The following is a 17,437-nucleotide window of genomic DNA, read 5'->3' on the forward strand; positions in this document are numbered from 1 at the left end:
CTGCCTTTGCCCTCTAGTTCCAGGGAAAGGAACTCTGAAAGCTTCCGCATACCAAGACATTTTGGACAATTCCCTGTGTCCAACTTTGTGGCAACAGTTTGGAGCTGGCCCCTTCCTTCCTCCGACATGACTGTGCACCAGTGCACAAAACAAGGTCCATATAGACATGGATGACGGTCTGGTGTGGATGAACTTGACTGGCCTGCACAAAGTCCTGACCTCAACCTGATAGAACACCTTTGGGATGAATTAAGAGTGTGACCCTACAAATGCGCTTCAGGAAGAATGGCCAAAAATTCCCATAAACACACTCCTGAACATTGAAGACAGCCTTCCCAGAAGAGTTGAAGCTGTCACTGAAGAATCTTCAGCCCTGGAAAAAGGAGTCGACCCCAGTGTCCCCCGACTGCTTCCTTGATGGAAGGCGTGCCATCGGGATTTAGGAGACCTTGGAAGTATTCCTTCCACAATGTCCAACAATCTTCCAGGTTGAGGTCAGCAGCCCACTATTTACACTGTACACAGTGTACTGCTTCCCTATCCTGAGCTGCCAGATGGTGGACAAGAATCTCCTTGGCACCTTTCGAAAGTCATTTTCAACCGCCTCATCAAACTCCTCCCGCGCCTGAGTTTTTGCTTTGGCTACCACCAGAGCTGCAAACCGCTCGGCCTGCCGGTACCTTTCAGCTGCCTCTGAAGCCCCACAGGCCAGAATGACCCTTATATGGTTTGTGAGCCCAAGGGAAGGGGTACCCACTTTGTCCTTTGCTCAAGGGAGGGGGCAAGGGACAAGTCCATTCTTGTTTTTCCCCTCATTTGAGGTCTTCCTGTGTGTGTTATACTATTTAACTGTTGAATAGTACAATATAACACTACAAAAATCTCAAATAGGACTGAAAAAGACTAAACAATATTGATTAGATAAAATGACTTCTGACATTTCCAAAAAGCAGCTCTTTGCATTGGTTGAGCTATCAAGAAGCTTATAGTTTCTAATATTCAGATTGTGCGAGAATTTCTCTTGGCTTCCCAGCATGTTTGTCTGTATTAGCAGAGGTGTCATTGTTAATTTCCCCCTTACATTGTAATAATATTTTGATGTTTTGATAAATAATTGATTTGACCAACCCTGTCTGGCACGTAGCTATAATGATAGACTCAGCCATGCCACAAGGCATCCAACTGTTATGGAACCCTCCGGAGATTGAGCAATAAAAGACAATGTGAAATTGCCAAATTATGGAAAAAATCTCAACAGAGAACAGCGCCTGTTTACCACCTGTGACTCCACTGGAGGCCGAGCTTGAAAGGAACATCTGTGATTCCTTTTACTCAACGTGTGTGACTTGCATGTCTGTTGATTCTGTGCAGGAATTCCTATGGAGGAAGAAGAGGATGAGCATGATACATCAATTAAAGGTCGCCTGCTTACCCTGGTGAACAAAATGAAAGGACAGGGCCATAAAACAGAGCAACCCACAGAGAAGGAGCAAGCTGCACCTTGTAAGATTGTATTCCCAATACCTATTGATAGCAGCACTGGTGTTGTGTACCAAGATGTGACATAATTACTGTTCATTGCTGGTGTGAATTGAAATTCAAGAATACCGTCAACCACTCACACATTTGTAGCCATACTTGAAGCAATCAGTAAATATTTTGTAGTGATTACTGACTGTCCAAATTTTGAAAAAATGTGCCCCAAGATTTTACATTCTTTTAAATCACATGTAGTCATTTACCCTCCACTACATTCTTCTGGTTTATAGTCTTTGGCTCAGAGGATGGTGAGAGGAAGGCAGGGATGCCTGTATTGCATTCTGTCTTGCCTGCTGTTTGCCAGGATGGATTGAATCACTGGATGGCAGTGATTACCTTCTCCATTTCACTTCCCTTTCACTGTGGTAATAGGAGGTAGTTACTTACCAGTCGTTTATTACCTTTACATTGAGCAGCTCCTTTTAAAAGTGAATCCACTTTGTATCCACTTGAACGGAACCGTAATTAAGCTTACCTTGACAAGCTATCCTGTCCATGTTGAGACACGTTTTTCATGGAGTTGTGTTGTTGAATGCAAGATTTTGGTATTTTGCATTATCTTTTCTTTGTTGGAAACTTTTAATACCTTCAAATTTTAAATTATTCTCTTATGCATCTTTGACCTTAAAAAAAACAAAACTCCAATAATGACTCCAGCTGTTGAAAATTTGCCTTAGTCGGTATAAGAGTGCCGTTTGGGGAAAAAAAAACAATTGTTTATTTACAAATGGGTTGTGGCAGATGTTGATTTCAATGCTTACTGTAGACTATTTTTAATATCTAATCATTGTTAAGAAAATTGTCTAGACTATCTGAGGGATATTGTAAGTTGTCTCTTGGGAGTTGAATGAGGGCAAATTAGTGTGAACAAAATTGAATTAATTTACGATGATTTTTTCTTCCAATATATTGTAATTGCATATGACATTGCCTCTTAAATCTTGGTTACCTTTCCACTGGTATGCTCAGACTTGGAAATGTGGGTTGCATCCTTGCAACAATGCAATAAAGAAATTTTGTCAATATTGTTGTCAAGGCTGCTGAGACGGTTACAGGCAAGAGGCTATAAACTATCCTGTAGATTCAAAGTGCCTCAATCTTTCTCCACTTCACCATGTAAAACATCAATAGGGCCCAAAAGAATTGCCCAGCAGGAGATGACCTTACTACTTGCCCAGTGCGATATCAGTAAGGCTAGTTTCTGCATTCTATTTGTTTAATTTTCATAATAGCTATAGCAGGTGACATTTAGCATTTGCTAAACAAGCCTGTTCTGAAGCCCAGCATGGAGACTCCCAGCAAGTTCCTCTTTGCTGCTGCAGCTCTTCTGGCCAAGCAGGACATGTTCAACCAAACAGAGCGCTTCAAGCTGTAGCAGGTCCACCTCCCTGCCAACAGCCGGCAAGTCTCCTGCTGAATTTATTCAGAGATCTATTTTATTATAAGAAAGTGTATAAATATTATCCATCCATCTTCTCCCGCTTATCCGGTGTTGGGGGCAGCAGCCGGAGCAGTGAGGCCCAGACCTTTCTCTCCCCTGCCACTTGGTCCAGCCCCTCTTGGGGGACCCCAAGGCGTTCCCAGGCCAGCCCTGAGACATAGTCTCTCCATGATGTCCTGTGTCTTCCCCGTGGTCTCCTCCCAGATCGACATGCCCGGAATAGCTCCCCCAGGTGGCATCCTGACCAGATGTCCGAGCCCCCTCATCTGATTCCTCTCTATGGAGGAGCTCCCCCTGGATGATTAAACTTCTCACCCTGTCTCTAAGGGAGAGTCCAGCCACCCTGCAGAGGAAAAAAAATATCCGCCGCTTACCCGATCTTGTTCTTTCGGTCACTACCCACAGCTTGTGACCATAGGTGAGGGTGGTAATGTAAATCAACTAGTAAATTGAGAGCATTGGCTTTTGTCTCAGCCTCCTCTTCCCCATGACAGATTGGTACACAGTCAGCATTGCTGCGGACGCAACCAATCCACCCGTCGAGCTCCCGCTCCATCCTTCCCTCACTCGTGAACAAGAATCCGAGATACTTGAACTCCACTTGGGGCAGAACCTCTTTCCCAACCGAGAGTGGACATTCCACCTGTTTCTGGTTGAGCACCTGGTATCTTTGGTGGTGCTGATCCTCATCCTAGCCGCTTCACACTTGTCTGCGAACTGTTCCCCTGACAGCTGGAGATCATGGCCTGATGAAGCCAAAAGAACCACATCATCTGCAAAAAGCAGATGCTGCTTGATCCTGCGGCCCCCAAACCTCATTCCCCATGACGCCCTGGCTACACCTAGAAATTCTGTCCATAAAAGTTATTAACAGAATCGTTTACAAAAGGCAGCACTGGGGGAGTCCGACTCTCACCGGAAACGGACCCAACTTACAACCGACAACCGACCAAGCTCCGACACCAAACATACAGGGACCGAACAGCCCGTATGACGGGGTTCAGCACCCCATACTCCCACACCTCCCCCTGAATAGACCTTACCAGGGAGGCTGAGGGGATCACCACCTTGGTCTGCCAGTCCAGCAGAACTGTCCACGACATCCACGCAATGCGGCAGAGGCATGTCGGCAAGGACAGCCCTACAGCATCCAGAGCCTTGAGAAACTCAGGGCGGACCTCATCCACCTCCTTGGCCCCGCCATTGTAGAGCTCTTTGACTGTTTCAGCAACTTCAGCCCCGGAAATAGATGTGTACGCTTCAGAGTACCCCCAGCTCTGCTTTCTCATTGGAAGGTGTTTCAACGGGGTTGAGGAGGTCTTGGAAGTATTCCTGCCACCGATCTCCAACGTCTCGAGTTGAGGTTAGCAGCGCCCCGCTCCCACTGCATACAGTGTTGACGGAGCACTGCTTCCCCCTCCTAAGCCGCTGGATGGTGGACCAGAATCTCCTTCACGCCCACCGAAAGTCATTCTCCATGGTCTCCCTGAACTCCCCACACCTGCCCGGTGCCTGTCACCGGGGGCAACTCCAGAATAAAAAAAATGCCCAGACCCTCTCGAGACCTCACACTGTGCATCACGGTGAGTCCGACTAGATCTAGTCGGAATCTCTCAGCCTCGCGCACCAGCTTGCGCTCCTTCCAGGTGCTTTCCATGTCCCAAGAGCCAGCTTCTGCAGCCGAGGATCGGGCCGCCAAGGTCCCCCGCTCTGGCTACCGCCCCGCTCACGCTGCATCCGACCCCCCCCTGGCCCTTTCTGTGGGTGGTGAGCGCAGAGGAAGAGGGACCTATGTCGTTCCTTCGGGTTGTGCTTGGCTGAGCCCCGTGAGTAAAGACCCAGTCACCAGGCGATCCCCCCCAAGCCCTGTTCCCGGGCCTGGCTCTGGGGGGGGCTGGTTACCCACGTCTGGGCAAGGGAAAACTGGGTCCAATGATTTTCTTCCTCATGGGAGACCTTCTGAGCCACACTTTGTCTTGTCCCTCACCTGGGACCTGTTTGCCTTGGTTGACCCTTCAAGGGGCATAAAGCCCCCGACAACATAGCTCCCAGGATCACTCGGACGCGCAATCCCCTCCACCACAGTAGGGTGGCAGCTCACGGAGGGAATGTAAATACAAGAAAAAAAAAACGCTCTTATCAAGGTTTCTCGTTTTCACCGTAGAAAACAAAATATCAGTCTCCAACCAAGTCCATCGAATGTCACTGCATTACGTTTCAAGCTACTAAATGAAGATTAATTCCCTCGACAGATCAGATTTATGTAGCACATTTACACAATCAGACATATCTGAGAATTAAAATCACAGACGATACATGATTTCAAAGTTCCTTGATTTGAATTCCTGTGAAATAATAGATGTGTTGTCAAAATATTTTATGTGGGATCAATGAAATGGCACTGTAAGGCGACGTGTATCCTACTTAAAGACAACCTGTTTGGTATGGGCTATATTGTTTTAGATTTGTCTTATTTTCTGCGAGACTGGATAAATAATCTTATGCGCATGTGATTGATTCATATCTTTTTGTAAAACAAACAATCGTACATTAGAAGAAGCAGCAGGCCACAGAAAGCCCAGAGTGAAAAAGACATGATGAAGTCCTATTTTCTCTGAAAGGAAATGCAGTCTTTCCTGTGAATGAAGTAAAGGAGTGAAAAGTCATTTTACTCCCTGATGAATGTAAGCATCTAATGTTTGGACAAGATTACTTGAAATAGGGGCGGGCCCTCTAGTGTGTTTGCAAGAGAGAGCAAGATTTTTGTGATCATACCCTGATTTCCCGCAATGAGCTGGTGACGGTTGAGATTGTTTGGCTGAGGAGCGGTGAGTAGAACAAGCTAAAGGACATTCTTCTACAGACTGACAAACAGTGGAGGAATGACTGAGTGTGTGAGAGAGTGTAACATGTCAGTCTGAACCATGTAACTGTTAGTGCTACTGTTGTAGTGCTATTATTAGTATGAGATAATTTGTGCCTGTTCCTTCAAACCCTCACACACCCCCTGTTTCTATTAAACTGATGCTTTCTATCCTTCTGTCCCTCTCGCTCTCTCCTTCAACCCCAACTAGTTGAGATAGAGAAAAGTCCACATTGAGCTTGGATCTGTTCAATGTTTCTGCCTGGTAACTTGTAGCACTTACTACAAATATAATAGGGTTTGGACCAGAAGTAGATTTGGAGGAAGAATAGTTCAAATGGTAAAAAGAGACACCGCAGGCCAATATTTAGTTCACATGCCAGCTTGTTTATCGAAAAGAATTTTAGTTTGAAATAGTACTAATTACAAATCTGTACCATGTAGACATTTACAAAGACGCAGCATTAAGTACACAGAACCATTTGCTTAGACATACGAATATGAGTTTCATTTTTAACCCTCGTTTCCCGTAAAGTGAAGAAACATATGAATTTATTATTCTTCCATAGTTTTAAGTATCTAGTATTGAGCTCTATTCAAATTCTGTTTCAGTCTTTATCCATCATAGGCTCTTATTCAATTCCTACATTTAAATGATTAAGCAGTAAGTTATTTTGTTTTAACTAGTTATCTTTCCTTTAAATCAACATAGGCCTATTTTAGTGTGAAGAAATCCAGTATTGGTTTTACCTTCCTAATAGCAGGTTATTTCAACTATAGTAACCACTGAGATACAGAATAAGTAATACAAGTAATAGAAAGTAGAAGTAATAGAAAATGCACACCCTCAATTGCAATTACGCTCAGATTCACAGGTCAACATATTCAAGATATGCCACATAAAATGAAACGAAGTGAATATACAGTTCTAGAGTTATGAAATCTTGCTACTCAAACAGTCCTTTAGCAAGTAAATGCGAGTTAGCAAGTGAAAGTAGTTGGAAAAACTGCACTATCGGCTTTGCAGTTCAAAATCCATGTAATCCAAAAGCAAAGAGAACAGAAAAGCAGGAAGGTTCTCCTACCGATGTCGCATCCAGTCGAGTCGAGGCTCTTAATGTGGGTGGCTCGCCATCAAGCATTCATATCCATGCGCGAGACGCATGGGCTCCACAGTTCACCGTTTCTCCTGCAATACAGTCATTAACTTAGCAGGAAAATGTTCAAAGTAACTACAGTCTATCAACATAGACAGAACTTTACATGAAACACTAAGAAAGATAAAATAAACGTCAGAAATACTGAATATCTGTTCCCTTCATTGTTCACTCGCTCGATCAACTCAACAGCCTGAATTTCTATATCGTTTTTTTTTTTTTTATTCTTGTATCTTCTGGAACAAAACCGCTATCAGTGTTATGATTGACTTATGGATCTACCACTTCCTAAAACTACAGTACTATTAAACTAAATGACAAAATAAATCACAATATGAAATAATAGTTTTAATACTATTTATCTGATTTAGACATTTTTATATTACTAATGACTTTTTTTTAACATGTGAAATTCTACTCAATATTTATTATTATTAATTCAAGTATTTATCAACTTATGGCTGTCTTCACCTGGGTTACAAAGGGGCAGTTTTTCTTCGCCATTGTTATGACGAGCTTTCTAATTGCGGAATACTGATTTTCGGTAAAATTTTTAAAGAGAGTGGGTCAGACCTGCTTTCAGACATGGAAAGTATTGTAGCGTTTTAGTCAGGGAAACCCCTGGGTGACGGTAAAACGTCTGTTTAATGAAAAATACCTGTTGTTGGCCAGAGCCACGCCACACAATCCTGCAATACAACAAACTGTTCCTGCTCAATTCCAGGTAAAATCAACCCAGCAACCCCAAAATCACACAGAAAACAAGCATCAACATAAACCCCATCATTCGTGACTCGCCACAGTATCATGAGACAACTGTGTTGTGATATGGTGCTGTTGTAGCAGGATAAGTAATATGAATGGAGACAAAGGCAGGCTTAAAATTTATTCCTGAACTCCTGAACCAAAATTAAGGAAATTAAGGAAAACATTGAACCAAGACACCAAGAATGTAAATCACATTCCCAAGCTACAGTCCTATTGGGTGAGAGTATCTGGCCTGAGTGTGTTCCACACTATATAAACTATATAAATAAAATCTGACTTGACCTGACACGACAGGATGAGAATTAGGTGTGCGTCAGAAACCGAGGAGAAGCCAGCTGCTGTTGGTGACCTTTTTTAGGTTTCCTGCACAAGTCACAGATTAGTTGTTGCTGACTGTGACAGTTACCTTCCCAATCAGCACGTATGCGCACGCACACAAACACACACACACACACACACACACACACACACACACACACACACACACACACACACACACACACACACACACACACACACACACACACACACACACACACACACATATTGATTTGACATTCCACATGCCGTCAAATCTTTCATCAAATGAATCAAACAGACTGAAGTCCTAAAACAAAAGTAAACTTGATTACTGAATTACATTGTGTGTGTGTGTGTGTGTGTTTCAAACTAGTTTTGATCTTAATTAAGCATTTGTTCATGCAAATCTGAATTTATCTTCTTAATTTATCTTATGATATGAATAACAGATGATTCTTCAGCATTTCCCAACCACTGTGCCGCAGCACATTTTAGTGTGCTGTGAGAGATCAGGTGTGCCGTGGCAAAATGCCCACTTTCACCTGATTGGTCCTAAAATTATTCATTCAACACAAATAATGTGTCTTTGTATGTATATCTATGTGGGCAGCATGCAGTGACAGGCAGAAAATTAAATACTCTTCCACTAGATGGCAACAGGTAGTGAATTAACCTGCGTATCTACCTGCTGCTGTTCAAACAGAGTAATTAGTGATGCTTTGAGTGAGACAATTGCAGCAATACGCAATGGATAAATATTTTAAAGGAAAAAGTACTCAATGAGTACTCTCTGGTCCTGAAGAACATTCTAACATAGATTAAGACCAAAGTATGGGAAGTGGTCAGAAGAAAGTAAAAAAGGTGAGCTCAGGACAATACAATGAAAGTTATATTGCGTTTGAATTCACTTTTACTGGGGAACCAACTGAGTTAACTCTGTTTTGCGTGGTGTGTGGGGAAAATCTGTCCAACAGTGCCATGGTTCCAAGCAAACTTAAACGCCATCTCCAAACAAAACACCCTTCACTTTAAGATAAGAACACGGACTATTTTGTTCATCTGCGTAAACAGACTAAAGAAAACAGGTAGTGTTGCTGCAGGAAATCACCAAGATGAGTGAGAAAGCTTTGAACGCTAGCTACAAAATTGCTGAACTCATCACAAAATCCAAACAGCCACACACTATGGCAGAGACATTAATACTTCTTACCTACAAAATCATCGAAGTAGAAATACTCGGCCCTGGCGCTGTTACAGAAAGAGCCCCACACTAATCTAGTATATTGAGACTACAGTTTCCTTCTACTTCATAAAAAACATTTTTGACATATTTATTTGGTGATGTGTCATGTGATTTTTCTAATGTAAAATATGTGCCGTGGCTCAAAAAAAGGTTTGGAAACACTGCTTGAAAGGTTGCTCATGGTTCTTGAGACACTGTTAAAAAAAGGAATTGTTTCTACCAAACTTCTCTTGCAGCAAATCTGAAAGAGCTGATCTCTCAGACTATGGTCAGCTGGGCCCAAGAGTGTCACATACAGGACCCGGAGCTGGTCCGTAAGATGTTCAGCCTGCTGAGGAGGCAGTATGACTGCATTGGAGAGCTGCTTCGGGCCATGAGGAAGACTTATACTATCAGTGCTGCATCGGTTCAGGACACCATCAACCTTCTGGCCTCTCTTGGTCAAATCAGATCCCTGCTTTCTGTTCGAATGGGGAAAGAGGAGGAGAAGCTCATGATTGATGGTTTAGGGTGAGTTGGATTAATGCTGTTTTTTCATCCATTCATTGTGTTATTATTAAAACAGCTTTCTGTCTGTAAATTTTTATCTCGCATATCAAAACGCATCTCTTACTCTGTCTTTTCAGTGACATCATGAACAACAAAGTGTTCTACCAGCACCCCAACCTGATGAGAATATTAGGAATGCATGAGACTGTAATGGAGGTCATGGTCAATGTGCTCGGAGGAGACAAATCCCAGGTTTAACAGCGTCCTAATCTGTATTTTACTCTGTGCGCTATGGCGGTCGGGTCATTGAGAATTTATAAAGACATGATCCCAATAGGTGTGACTCTGGTTAGAAGGGTGAGAAGGCTAGGTTATTGAGATGTTAGATGAAATTCAGTGCAGCGAGAGCTTGAATGAAGTCATTACAACAAACTCAGAATTTCCAAGTGAATTACTAATTCCTATAACACCTTGATTTTCAAATAGAAATTTTTGTACCAACAGTAGTAATTACATCGAAACATCAAGTTTACACTTCACACATCAAGGCCAACAAATAAACACACCTGTGATCTAAGTAAGTCAAGCTGGTTAAGATTTTGCTGATTTTGCTCTATTGAATTCTTATGTTTGATCAAAATAAGGCTTAATGTGGTGTCCCACAGGAAATCGCCTTTCCAAAAATGGTGGCCAGCTGCTGTCGTTTCCTGTGCTACTTCTGCCGGATCAGCCGCCAGAATCAGAAAGCCATGTTTGATCACCTCAGTTACCTGCTGGAGAATAGCAGCGTGGGCCTCGGTGAGTACAGCTCTCTGTAAATTAATGTAGCGACAACTGCAGATCAGCCTGCTGACAACCGATCCTCAACTACTGCGTTATTACACTGTATAAAGACCAAATCTTACATATCCAATGTGAAAAAAGGTGAAAATGCTAAATGAAAAATTAACTAGTGATTTTGAAGCAACTTGACCTCCACTGAGTTGTATATCAGCTTAGTTCATTAACTTTGTAAATACACAATGAAACTTGGGAAATAATTTATCAGTGTAATGTGAATCAGATGTCAAGAGCTAAATATAATTGGCAACATCAAGATCTGAAATGCTTTACCGTCCAATTCTGATTGTGAATTAGTTACAGGCCCTAGTGGTAGCAATGGATGTTTGTTTGCAAATTTCATGATGGTTTGTATAAAAATTGTACAAAAAATACTGTCTGCATTCATTTCTATGAGCATTTCCATACCATTCCAACTATTTCTTATTTGGAATTGTTAAAGAGAAATACACTCCAAAGAATCTCCTCGTGGAGGTTCTTAAAAACCACGTGCTTTTTGAATCACCATTCCTCGAAGGTTGCATTTTGTAATAGTAATAGATTTTTTATCACGCTTCATTTTACATACCCAAAGTCTTTATCAGCTTTTTCCTTTAGAATAATTGTATACATGTACCGGGGTTTAGAATTTATCAGGAAAGGCCCAAGTTGTCTCCCATTCGTTTTTAAAGACAGGGGAACTACTATCCTAAATGAGCACCCTGCTGGGCCGAGAGATAGGACTGAGCTCAGTATAAAGAAAATAGATGTTAATCTTTATTTGGTCACTAACTGGAGCCTGACAAAACATTTTATATCTAACATATTTGTGTACCTGTATAGATTATAGCAAGCCAGTCCCTGAAAGAGTTCTGGAATGAAAGACTTCCCCCTACTGTTTGCCGCAGGCATCCTCCTCAATATGTTGCATTCACCACAACGCTTACAACCCCAAAGAAGCCACTTTTAGGAGATCCAATTTATAATGGCACAGTACTTTTTATTTATTTTGTTATTTGCATGCTCTGTATTGCAGCTTCACCTGCTATGAGAGGTTCCACTCCTTTGGATGTGGCTGCTTCCTCTGTGATGGACAACAATGGTCTGGCTCTGGCACTAGAGGAACCCGATCTGGACAAGGTGAGACATCCATTGCTTTTGGTTCAGGGTTCTGGTAATTATATTGAATGTATTTTGAATTTAAACATATATTTGTCCCCATGGATGTATTGAGCTATATGAAGTTACCTTTATTATCTATTTCAAGGTGGTCACCTATCTGGCAGGCTGTGGTCTCCAGAGCTGTCCGATGCTGCTGGCTAAAGGTTACCCAGATATTGGGTGGAACCCTATTGAGGGAGAGCGTTACCTCTCTTTTCTGCGGTTTGCTGTTTTTGTCAATGGTATGACTGCAGTCACATCCTCTCTCTCTCTTTTTTCAATCATAATGCAATTTATAATGTTGTCCTCCATATTTCTTTGAGCAGACTACTCATCAAGCAGCTTTTTATAAGCATCATTATAATTGGGATGTTCATTGAATGGATTGCCAATTTTTATAGAGTAACCCATGCCCCCCCCCCCCCCCACACACACACACACACACACACATACACACACAAACACACACACATTAGTGTGAATTTGCAATAATCAAACTCAAATGTCACAATGCAGCTAATTAGAGACCACGTTTGTGATCTGGTGTTCTTGCATACAGCTTCAACAATTTGCTCCAGAAAATAACAGATCGAGGTTTGACCTGGGGGAATTATATTGTTTCTGTGAATATTTATAAAATGTTTATGTGTTCTGCTTGCTTGGTTGCATATTTTACCAAATCATGCATTTTCTTTTGTAAATGTATCACCCTTTATCACCCTATGCAGTTTATTCATATCATCTATCCATTTTTGTTTTAGGTGAGAGTGTGGAGGAGAACTCAAGCGTTGTGGTTAAATTGCTCATCCGTCGACCGGAGTGTTTTGGACCCGCCCTGAGGGGTGAGGGGGGGAACGGCTTACTGGCTGCCATGAAGGAAGCCATCAAGATTTCTGAGATGCCTGCTCTGGACCTTCCAGGATCTGTCCAAGGAGTTAGCTCTGACATGTATGCCGAATATAACAAATAACCCTTATATCATAAAATTCTGATGACATATCTTTGAGATTTTCTGGTCATATCTTTTCCCTGATATTTTTCTTCACTGTCTCTTAAAATATCATTCTGCAATTCTTTTCTCTTTTAACAAATTCTCTGTTTTCCTCTTTCAGGTCTGCTGATGGAGACGATGAAGAGGAGGTTGTTCACGTGGGCAATGCAATCATGTCCTTCTATTCTGCACTCATTGACCTGCTGGGACGCTGTGCCCCAGAAATGCATGTAAGTTAGCCTTAAAAGTTGTTTCTATCTATCTATTTATTGTTCAAATCTCTGCATCGATGTTAATTCATTTATGTCTGTTTCAGCTCATTAACAAAGGGAAAGGTGAAGCTCTACGCATTCGGGCCATTCTGCGCTCTTTGGTGCCCACTGAGGACCTTGTGGGCATTATCAGTATACCCCTTAAAATGCCCACCATCAACAAAGGTACTTTGTCAGGACGGACACTCAGATGAAACACAGCCATGCCTCCATTAGAGGACACATTCTGTTAATCAAGACATTAGAATAGGATGTCTGGCTCTCACACAAATATAATAGTTATAAAATTCTGCACATTGAGTTCAAGGCACAAGCCTATTGATTTCATTTTGCCACGCGTGCTTTTTTGATCAGCACAGCACTTTGCGTCGCACTTTGCTGCGTGAGCCGGATCATTTCTGTACAAAGCGGTTTTGCTCTATTGATTGATCAGCATAACCATGGCAAGGCTTGTCTCTTAAATTTTTCTTCTGCAAGCAATGCCACACAAGCTGTGCCAGCAAACGCCACGCAAAATCAGTGAGCTGCAGCTCCAGCATCAGAGAGCTCGCTTTTGCTTGCAGCTTGCCGCCCAATGAATACATATGTGTCCTCTGACATATAAAAGACAGTCCATTATGTGCTCCTAGCCTATTTTCAGGGACTTTGGATTTTTCTGTTGGAAGCCTATCCCTTTCTTGTATTCGTCTCTCAGATGGTTCAGTGGCAGAGCCAGACATGTCAGCCAGCTTTTGTCCAGACCACAAGGCCCCCATGGTACTGTTCCTGGACAGGGTGTACGGTATAGAGGACCAGAGCTTTCTCCTTCATCTGCTTGAAGTTGGCTTCCTTCCCGACCTGAGAGCTGCAAACTCTCTAGACACGGTAGGAAGTCTTTGGAACTGTCTTTGAACCTGAACATTCCTGGTTTGATTCCTGGCGCCTCCTAGTGTGTTGAAGTGTTGTTGAGCAAGACACTGAACCCCTGAGTGCTGGGGAGCATGCCTTCTGCTTAATTTCCCCACGGGGATTAATAAAGGATAACTTATTATTATTATTATTATTATTATTATTATTGTTATTATCATTATTATTATTATTATTATTATCATTATTATTATCATTATTATTATTAAGTGCAGAGCTGAAGCATCAATGACCAGTCTCTTTAACCTCACCTTCCATTGTTGAAACACCTTTTAGTTAGCACTGCCAACAATAACATTTTAATTCTAGCCTAGTTGAATAATGGTAAAGTAAAAGTCTATGGTTTTAACTCATATGAATAGTTTATTTTAAGCTATAAAAAATCAAGAGAACAGACAATTGTCATCTAAAACTTGAGAGGAGTCCAGGAGTCTGGACAGATGTCCAAGAATAAATCTGAAAAAAAAAAAAAAAAAAAATTGACCCGCATAGATAGTTGATGTTCATTAAACTGGAGTGCTATGTATTTTCCATATACCATATTTTCTGCACTATAAGGCACATTGGATTATAAGGCTCACCTTCGATGAATGGCCTTTTTTAAAACTGTTTTCATGTATAGGGCGCACCGCATTATAAAGTGCATAGAATAGAAACCACTGTAGTGGTTGGGGTTGTGTTATGCCTCCACTAGATGAAGCTGCACTAAAGGGAATGTTAACAGAACAGTCAGATAAGTCAGTCAGTTAAACTTCATTGATAGAATACAAACCAATGTTCTGACAACTCAGTTCACTCCCAAACCAAGTTAGTGCATTTACAATATGGTACCGTACGTACCGGTAGCTCTTACCGGTATTTGCGCTGCTTTCATTGAAAACAATGTTTTTCCAACTACATTTGTCACAGTTCAAAGCTTTTCATTAAAACCAAAGCACCAAGAAGGACCGACTCTAAATTCATTGATGTTCATGTCGTTAGCTAGTGCTGTTGCCTTCATTCGAATAGTGACTGTAGAGACACTTCTACTTGCTGTTCTCTGTTCAACAACCCACTGTTGGAGTTTGTCCTCCAACTGCGGCCGTCTCGCTTTGTTTCCTCGAAAACTCTGTTTAGTCTTCTTTACTTGGCGCAGGTCATCTTGTTGCTCCCTCCACTTCCGCACCATTGATTCATTAATGTTGAATTGTCTCGCTGCTGCTCTATTCCAATGTTCTACTGCGTGACTGATCGTCTTGATTTTGAACTCTGCGTTGAAAGCATGTCTCTCAAAAGGTGCCATTTTGAGGCCTTTAGCGTTTTACCGCTGCCACTTCGGCGACGCCCCCTGACTACAGTAGCCATAATTAACCAATACTAATCCACATATAAGGCGCATCGAATTATAAGGCGCGCTATCGGTTTTTGAGAAAATTAAAGGTTTTTAGGTGCGCCTTATAGTCCGGAAAATATGGTAGTTACACAACAAGCAGAATCTTGGAAATATTGGAGAGTCTCTGACATTTCTTTATCTTTGCCACTCCCTTTCACTGCTTTTCACTCCTTTTTACAAATACATGCAACTCATGATGGTTATAAGACATGTGGTAGAGCACAGTTCAATCAAATCTTGGTCTCCTTTCTCCTTTGGTCTCCACAGGAGGGTCTGTGTACCACCGAGACAGCGCTAGCCATGAATCGCTACATCGGCTCAGCTATGCTTCCCCTCCTCACCCGCTGCGCCCCTCTGTTCGCTGGCACCGAACACTATGCTCCCCTCATTGATTCCACTCTTCACACCATCTACCGCCTTTCCAAAGGCCGCTCACTAACCAAGGCCCAAAGAGATGCTATAGAGGAGTGTCTGCTGTCTATATGCAAGTGAGTGACATGAAAAACTGATGAAAAACTGACGAGAGCCAATACCTAACATTTGATCTGCAATGATAGGAAGAAACTACAGTGCATATTTTGGGTGTGCTCAAAAATGATCCTCTACCTTTATAAAATTCTATCAAGCAGAATTGCTGATTTAGAAGTTCCTCAATGTGAAGGTAGCCCAGGGCACCTGTCTTATCTCTCCCACCTTTTTCTGCAGGCACCTTCGTCCCTCTATGCTGCAGCAGCTGCTGCGCCGCCTCGTCTTTGATGTGCCCTTGCTGAGTGATTACTGCAAGATGCCTCTAAGGGTGGGCAACAGTTTCTTTCCTTTTCTTATCTTTTCCGATTCCCCTGCCGAACACTTTTTCTCTGTCACTTTCCCTGACTTCATGACTGGCTGATATTCCTTCAAATGAAAGCAAGGGTTTTGAAAATCTGACCGCTTCAGTGCAAGATTATGAACCCCTAACTGCTCCCCTGGTGCTGGTGAACGACAGCCTACTGCTCATGGTTCATCCATGATGGGCTAATTGCAGAGAACAAATTTCCCCACAAGAGATGGATAAAGAGTAAATTCTTATTAATTCTCATTATCATTATTTTTATTATTATGTGTCATTTCTTGACTATCTTGTCAAGGAATTCCTTGGTGAGGAATTATGGGCAGTAACCTCTGTACAACAGGTATCATTGCAGTAATAGCACTAGTGTTAACATTTCTCTATTTGCTCACACAGACTTGGATGTACACCCTATTGGTGTGAAGGTAGTGGGGGTCCTAGAGAAAGGTGATATATTGGACTGTGTAATTACAAGATTGTTGCCTCCACTCCATTCATCTGGCCTCTTGAGAGAAAAAGGAGGAAATGTAGTAGAATTTGAATGGCCTTTGAAATAGGGGACACACTTTCATGTAGATGTCTGAGTGTGTGAGGAAGCATGGCTCTTTGCAGCAATGGTTGTATGATTGTACAAACTACATGTTTTTGTTGTGGGTTTTTTTGCTAGCAAATGATTAAAATGTCTTTCTTCTTGAAAACTGTGCATTCAACATTATTGATATTATCCTTTGTATTCGGATTTTGTTGAACAGGCTGACAGATGAGGTTAGACAGGAATCTCCATGGACCCTGATGTTTGCAGATTACATTGTGATCTGTATTGAGAGCAGAGAACGGGTTGTGGAAAATCTAAAGAGGTGGGGGTGTGCGCTGGAAAGGAGAGGAATGAAGGTTAGTCACAGCAAGACAGAGTATACGTGTATGAATGAGAGGAACTCGGGTGGAACGGTGAGGTACAGGGAGTGGAGATCAAGAAGTTGGAGGATAGCAGGTACTTGGGGCTAAAAGTCCAGAGCAACGTGGAAAAGAGGTTAAGAGACGGGTTCACACAGGTTGGAATGGGTGGAGAAAAATGTCAGGGGAACTATGCGATAGAAGACTATCAGCCAGAATGAAAGGAAAGGTGTACAAGACAGTGGTGAGACCACCGATGCTGTATGGACTACAATGACAAAACGACAGGAGGCAGAGCTAGAGGTCGCAGAGATGAAGATGCTAAGGTTCTCTTTGGGTGTGACCAGGATGTAGAGGATCAGGAATGAGTTTATCAGAGGGACAGCACATGTT

The 17,437-nt window shown here is 42.3% G+C and overlaps 1 protein-coding gene across 1 annotated transcript in view; it reads left to right on the forward strand.

Annotated features, from left to right (window-relative positions):
* The window catches only part of LOC147237423 (ryanodine receptor 3), a 107,248-nt gene that overhangs the window by 58,505 nt on the left and 31,306 nt on the right, over positions 1 to 17,437 (forward strand). The window contains exons 39-50 of the mRNA XM_086169481.1: positions 1,372 to 1,503; positions 9,548 to 9,821; positions 9,938 to 10,052; positions 10,466 to 10,598; positions 11,656 to 11,759; positions 11,887 to 12,022; positions 12,542 to 12,728; positions 12,893 to 13,001; positions 13,088 to 13,208; positions 13,738 to 13,907; positions 15,589 to 15,809; positions 16,027 to 16,117. Of these exons, the coding sequence (XP_086025607.1) occupies positions 1,372 to 1,503; positions 9,548 to 9,821; positions 9,938 to 10,052; positions 10,466 to 10,598; positions 11,656 to 11,759; positions 11,887 to 12,022; positions 12,542 to 12,728; positions 12,893 to 13,001; positions 13,088 to 13,208; positions 13,738 to 13,907; positions 15,589 to 15,809; positions 16,027 to 16,117 (1,793 nt within the window). The remainder of the gene's footprint in view (positions 1 to 1,371; positions 1,504 to 9,547; positions 9,822 to 9,937; positions 10,053 to 10,465; positions 10,599 to 11,655; positions 11,760 to 11,886; positions 12,023 to 12,541; positions 12,729 to 12,892; positions 13,002 to 13,087; positions 13,209 to 13,737; positions 13,908 to 15,588; positions 15,810 to 16,026; positions 16,118 to 17,437) is intronic.

Source organism: Fistularia commersonii, chromosome 1 (assembly GCF_037954325.1).
Source record: "Fistularia commersonii isolate RoL2024-O1a breed Wild chromosome 1, RoL_Fcom_v1.0, whole genome shotgun sequence".
Taxonomy (NCBI): Eukaryota; Metazoa; Chordata; class Actinopteri; order Syngnathiformes; family Fistulariidae; genus Fistularia; species Fistularia commersonii.